This window comes from Palaemon carinicauda, chromosome 28, assembly GCF_036898095.1.
Source record: "Palaemon carinicauda isolate YSFRI2023 chromosome 28, ASM3689809v2, whole genome shotgun sequence".
NCBI classification, from domain to species: Eukaryota; Metazoa; Arthropoda; class Malacostraca; order Decapoda; family Palaemonidae; genus Palaemon; species Palaemon carinicauda.
Genome location: NC_090752.1, coordinates 75,224,137 through 75,231,636, shown reverse-complemented (window position 1 = coordinate 75,231,636; position 7,500 = coordinate 75,224,137). Strand labels below are relative to the sequence as shown.

The following is a 7,500-nucleotide window of genomic DNA, read 5'->3' as shown; positions in this document are numbered from 1 at the left end:
TGCAAATTCATTGCCAGTTTTAAAGTTTATATATGAAAAATTAATTCTAATGCTGTTACTGTTCTTAAAATATTTTATTGTAATTGTCCTTTGCTTCTCTTGTAGTATATTTATTTCCTTTCCTCACTGGGCTACTTTTCCCTGTTGGAGCCATTGGGCTTATAGCATCCTGCTTTTCCATCTAGGGTTGTAACTTAGGTGATAATAATGATAATAATAATACCATTAACTTCCAGCTTTAGGAATTCACTGTCTTGTCCCTTACAGCTGGATGTCTTCAATAAAGGGGTGACGTCACAAAATGTCTCCGTTCAGAGAAATCTTGCTCGTCTGTGTCTTCACATAATATGGATATTTACATTAATGAATAAAACTTTTTCATAATAATTTTTAGGAATGAATTACCAAACAATGAATAGTCAACGTTATGATAGATTTCACGGTGCATGTTCAGTAATGCTAATACAGAAACTACTAGAATTTTTCTAAAACTATAATAAAAAAAAAAAAAGCCCATATCTCAAAGTACTATCACTCCAGCTTCGATTACGCATTTTACCCATACAATCAACCAAACACTCGGCTGTGTAATTACGCAAGGAGAATACAAACTAATTTCAAACGAGGGTGAATATCTAAACCAGGGGATGGTGGAAAGTTAAGAGAGAGTTCTATAGAGAAAAAACAACTAAAATAATTGAGTCAAGCCATTTACCCTTCCAGAGTCGGGCTAATACTGACCGATCTTCAATCAAATCGCCTGTCAGTCAAGCAAGCAGCTCACTCCTACGCTCAAGGACCCTCTCCAATCTCTTCACTCTGATTCCCCACAGTAAGCTCTCTCTCTCTCTCTCTCTCTCTCTCTCTCTCTCTCTCTCTCTCTCTCTCTCTCTCTCTCTCTCGTCAAAAACAAAGGAATTTGTGTTCAATTCCCTGACCTGACAAGTACGGCGTTTTTCTTAGAAATACCGTATGCCTGTACTGACCTACACAGGGAATCCTGTACCAGGTGGTTAAACGTTAGTACGCAGTCAAAATCTATACTCTCTCTCTCTCTCTCTCTCTCTCTCTCTCTCTCTCTCTCTCTCTCTCTCTCTCTCTCTCTCTCTCTCTTTCAAGCACAAATATTTTACAACGAAAAAATAAATAGTTACCAATAATCTTATTAAAGATTCCCTCTCTTTTTGTCACTACAATATCAATACGTTGCTAATGATGAGAGAGAGAGAGAGAGAGAGAGAGAGAGAGAGAGAGAGAGAGAGAGAGAGAGAGAGAGAGAGAGAGAGAGAGAGAATGGGTTGTTTTCAACTTCTTAAAAAGTTAAATCGAGACGTATTTCCAATTTATTATTGCGTCTCAGAGAGAGAGAGAGAGAGAGAGAGAGAGAGAGAGAGAGAGAGAGAGAGAGAGAGAGAGAGAGAGAGAGAGAGAGAGAGAATCTTCCACCTGTTGCTATGGGCGTTTCCAAAAGAGTGCACCAGATGTATTTTTTCCTTTCATTTCATCCAGGTCGAAGGTAATAATTCTGCGCAGCGATGTTTGATGTGAATCACTCTTTTACTAAAGCTTCCACAGTTATCGGATATGGCAAGACATCTTTATAATAGATTTATTTCTAATTGGAATATTAAATAAATGTAAATAAAAAATCGTTCATAAATTGCCTAAATATTCATTTTGATAATATAATGTGTAGACGACATATTGAAGTATATTGAAGAAACGGAGATTAAGATTTTTTACTATATACAACTTAATGAATAAATATATTAAGAGAAATCTTTTCGCAATATTCACTTCAATACAACCGGTGGTGCAATGATATCTTGTGACTATACAATTAATGCTATTTTTAATCCTGCTTTATAAATCCCGTGCACAATTCTCGTTCTATTTTCGAAAGTGAAGCGCATGCGCGTCACCACCAGCAGGGCCGGCAAGATATCGACTCTTCTTTTCGGATCTGGCTTATATTAAATGGTTAATATCCCTCGTTCAGTGGCATTTATTGCTTCCAGTCAAAGAGGTTCGCCACTTTTATATCCAATCTCGATTTCATATCGCTCGCCCCAGCTCCAAGAGGCGGCAGCTAGATACCCTGCGATTTTCATGCCAGCAACGATTAAAGAAAGGTTTCTGATCTCGACAATAAAACCACACGTTCGCTGGAGGGAGGATCATTCACAGACACTTCCGAAACATAAAAATTATCCTCACTCCAAATGACGTCATATCACCGAAATGTCTGAATTTTACACTATCCCTGGATTATATCTTACTAAAGAGACGCCAAAGAAAGTGAATTATATTAATTTTATTTCTATTATTACTAGCTAATCTACAACCCTAGTTGGAAAGGCAGGATGCTATAAGCAAAAAGGCCCCAACAGGAAAAGATAGCCCAGGGAGGATAGGAAATAAGGAAATAAATAAATTACAAGAGAAGTAATGAATTAAAACATTTTAAGAACAGTAACATCAAAATAGATCTGACATGTATTAACTACAAAAAAAGACTTAGGTTAGCCTGTTCAACATAAAAACATTCCCATCAATTATGAACTTTTGAAGCTCCACCGATTCAACTACCTGAATAGGAAGTTCAATCCACAATCTGGTCACAGCTGGAATAAAACTTCTAGAATACTGTGTAATATTGTGTCTTATGTGGTTTCATGGGGTTAATTTCCCGATTCAACAACCTGATCAGGAAGATCAATCCACAATCTGATCACAGCTGGAAAAAAATTCTAGAATACTGTGTAGTATTGTGTCTTATGTGGTTTCATGGGGCTAATTACAATATGATACTAAGCCTTTGCCACTGCAGACAAGTACCGTAGAAAGATACGGGTAAAATGAAGTGAATAGGAAACGATTGTCAATGGCCTTAATGATTGCAAGTATGCAGTGCCTAGAAAATATTAAGGGAATACAGTACGCTTTCAGTCAAGAATTTTTTGTGTGAAATACGCATCTTTGATTACAAAATCTCGAAGGGGAGGTTCCATTATTATTCAACAAGAAACAAAGAAGCACTTATTAATGAAATGCTCAATGCATAATTACCTTTACAATTCCGGTATAAACAGCATCAAATAAACAACTCACTTAGAAAAAACAGAATTTTTCTATCGGAAAATATACTGTTCTCAACCGTATTTCAGTAAAATACATGTGACTGTAATTTTACCTTACTTTGTTATTACAATTTACAGGTGGGTGACCGTAATATCACTCTTTTACGTCAATATAAACGTTTATAAAACGGTAAAAGTCCTGGAATAAATGTTGCCAGACTTTTACCGTTTTATTAATACAAATTTTTAACAGTGAAAGCATAAACAATATTGTGTTTCATTGACATGTCAGCCAAATTAAAACATTCACTACAAACTACATAGATCATTAAAGCCTCCTTTCTTTACCGGATAGTTAATTAGAATCTAAGAATCGCAGGTAATATTTTTATATCTATTCCTCTGTAGGAAAAAGTATCCCAGGTGAAAAAATACAAGATAGTTGAAAAGTCGTTAAAAAGTTGTATAATGACGGTATAAATTATAATTTCAATTAGGAAAACTATGACGGCAAATTTACAACCAAAGGCATAAACGAGTTCCTAACACATTTTAATACATAATAGAGAGACGATTATGCTAATTAAACCGTCTTGTAAACTGCCGAATTACAAACCATAAAACAAATATCACTAAGTTATAGGTGATGAATTCTATATGGATACTCGATCAACGAAGCCCGTCAAAATAACGGTAATATAAGAGAGGGTCGAGATAGGATTTCCCAACCTTAGGGATGTTACGTATCGTCTCTAGACGCTTAGATCAAGGCAATTTTTTTCTGCACATAGAACAATCTTTATAAAAGGAGCTGTGGCAGGAAGAAAGTAAGTCTACACATTGCACTTATTATTGTGTAGTGTTAATAATTATTAACACTACACAAAGAAAAATGAAACATGGATAAACATTGCATTTTAAAATCCATATCCTTGTAACTGACCAAGGGGGTCCTGCGAGCAGCAGTAAATCATGTTGATGACGAGAAATCAGAGATATGATGTAAATTTAGTCTCTTTCTTATCAACTAATATACGTGACCCATCAGAAACGACGGCTAAACATCAAGTTAAATATGCACGCACAAGCACAAAGATACAACCTTTCCCACCCCTTCTCCTTTCCTAGCCACCTCTCGGGGTACCCCCTCTCACCACGGTATGACTAGTCCTCTTCCCCTACAGGGAGGACGGAGAGACCGAGTAACCATACGTGTGGCAAAGCCACTCAATATGACAGGAAAAATACATGTATATATATATATATATATATATATATATATATATATATAGAGAGAGAGAGAGAGAGAGAGAGAGAGAGAGAGAGAGAGAGAGACTAGGGAAGATGGACGGATATCTAGCTTTCATTTTGTATATTGCAGTCTGTTTGTCTGAAAGACATTTCAAAAAGTTTTAATTTCGGTTACAGTTGTTCGAGATGTGGTTGATAGGCCATACAAGAACTGACTTGAATCCAAGATGGGTTCGAATCCACTGAGAGTTCGGAATGAGACGGTTTTGAGTTGTCGGGGGTTTGCGCTTCCTCTTTCTCGATTTTTTATTTTAATTTCACAGGGAAATTCCATGTCAGCTAATTATTGAAAATAAACAATACTTGGATAGAATCTAACGCGTGAATAGTAAAAAATATGCTTAAAATTGCTTCAGTAACAGCTTTCCTTGCATTACAAAAACAATTAGGAATTAGATACAGCTTTGAAAACAGAAGAAAAACGGGCTAACAAGAAATGAGCGTAAAACAAACGATAAAAAGATACGATAGAAAAAAAGTCAGTAAACCTTGTAAACAACAGCGAACCAGTATAAAAGAGAAAACGTTAATAAACAATAGAAAACGAATGAGTAAACAAAAGGGAGTATAACTTAGTTACGGGGGAAAGGAGAAAAGACTAAAAAAACTACCAGTGAAACCTTTAGCAAAACAAAAGAGAGAGAGAGAGAGAGAGAGAGAGAGAGAGAGAGAGAGAGAGAGAGAGAGAGAGAGAATGTTTTATGTAGACTTCTGTCTGTCATAAATAAATAAATAAATAAATATATATATATATATATATATATATATATGTATATATATATATATATATATATATATATATATATATATATATATATATATATATATATATATATGTAAACATGGAGAGAGAGAGAGAGAGAGAGAGAGAGAGAGAGAGAGAGAGAGAGAGAGAGAGAGAGAGAGAGAGAGGAAAAAACTGTAACATGCCACATTTACTGGCTTGCAATGTTTAGCATGAACAAATTGACTTAATTGTGGGTCATTACCATAACAGGTCCTGTCGTTTGCATTTTAATAATACAAGGAATTATTCTTTTTCATCCTCCCATTTTGTAGCACTTCCCTCGGTCTTTATTGGAAAGAGCAAAACTAATTTATTATTTTAAGCATAAACGTTCAGGTAATGGATGGTATGTAATTTCGATTCGCTTATGTAATCTAAGGACATTCAACAACAAATTCACGAAATACTTTGATAAGGGACATATTCTTTACCCTTCATTTTCATTGTTCTCGTGTAAATGACTAAACTGATTATACGTATATATAACTGATACTGACACATGTTGAAGGCAAAAAAAGGGAAACACCACATAGCCCTTTCATATAATGTCATGGGTTCGATCCCAATGTGAGGTAGAAATAAAATTATATTATATTCGTGACTATGTTTTGATTTTCATACTCATAATAAGTTACCAGGGGTAATTTGAATTGAATGTTCTTCTCTCTGTCTCTCTCTCTCTCTCTCTACATATATATATATATATATATATATATATATATATATATATATATATATATATATATACACACACATATATATACATATATATATATATATATATATATATATATATATATATATATATATAAACACACAAAAACACACGAATACATATAGAGTTATAGACAGATAGACATAGGTGGCCAGACAGGCAGGCAACAAATAACATCAGTGATACTTCCAATAGACTACCACAACATTATTTTAAGAAATTCTTGTTAGTTGATGGTTATAAGAATCGATTAAATATTAACAATGCCAAAAGAGGAGTCAATAATATGATATACTGGTTTAAAAACAAATAACGTTTATGCCAGACACGGAATTTTGGTCCTAATCAGCCAGTAGGAGCGATTCGGTTGATAACAGGGTTTTTAGGGTGCTTTTGTGGACCCCCGAATACAGAGAACCACTTGGAACCGTTTAGAGATCTTGAAAATAAGGAGTTTTTTTTATATTTGCTCCAAATAGCTTGATAATTATAAAAAACGTCGTGGGAGAGCTTAAAAATGAAAATGGTAAGTAGAAAAACTATAAAAATCTTTAAATATTACGCACGGTGAAAAATTCCAAAAAACACCAAATCATACATGAAGTAAACAACAATTGAAAAAGGAAAAGAAAACAATAATGAAAACCACGTACTTTGCGAACAGTCAACACCACTGTATCCTGCCCGGCACCGACACCGCCCTAGGATGCAATCTCCTCTGTCGTTACAGCGCTGGGGGCATTCCCCGACTCCGGGTCCAGTGGTGATGACCAAGGATACCTGGTGAGGATCTCCGTCGTCGTTGTAGAGGGACAGGAACCATTCGCCGGCTTCAAGGACCTCTTCAACGGCAATCTCCACAACGTTCTGGAAGATTTTGGGCAGTGTGAAGAGATATTCAAGGTCAGGGTAAAAACAATCTTGTCAGCAAACAGCTTTAATAATTAGCCTCCAGGTTTATCCTAATTTTAATTAAAAAAAAATGTGTATCTAATATTTCAATGAATTATTAAAAAAAAACTAGAAAGCGGCATATAACTTAATAATGAATAGTATTCTGAAACTGAATGAAGAAATAAACTTAATATCTAATTATGACTTCAATGCATTTTTCAATTAAAAAAAAGACAGCAATGTATAACTAGCTCGAATTTTAAGATTACAATATTGGTAATAAAATAGCATTCAGAAATTGAAATAAAAAAACAAACTTAATATTTAACTATAACGTAATTGCCACAAAGGTATTTTTTAATCAGCTTTTAATGTTAGGTCTTAAAACCCGATAGGAAAAAATTAAAGAGCGTCACCTTCCCTCTTGGAATATAAACTCACTTGACTATGAAAACAGTTTAGCCAAGAAGCAAAGACGAATTCCTATTTCATTTACGCTCTTGGAGAATACGAACTATTTAATATTTAAAGACCGCTCATGAATGGCAGAGGCAAGGGACAGTGACAATGCCCTAGAGACTGACCATATACACATATGACCAGTTCCCAAGCATCCTCTTCACCAAGCTAGGACCAGGGAGGGTCAGGCAATGGCTGTTGACGACTCAGCAGGTAGACCTATAAGGCTACGCAAACCTCCCATCTATAGCAGA

At 35.0% G+C, this 7,500-nt stretch overlaps 1 protein-coding gene across 5 annotated transcripts in view; it reads right to left on the bottom strand.

Moving 5' to 3' along the window:
- Positions 1–7,500, bottom strand: part of LOC137621665 (teneurin-m-like) — a 244,139-nt gene that overhangs the window by 66,212 nt on the left and 170,427 nt on the right. For all 5 annotated transcript variants that reach the window (XM_068352160.1, XM_068352161.1, XM_068352163.1 and 2 more), the window contains one exon: positions 6,547–6,760. In XM_068352160.1, coding sequence (XP_068208261.1) covers positions 6,547–6,760 — 214 coding nt within the window. The remainder of the gene's footprint in view (positions 1–6,546; positions 6,761–7,500) is intronic.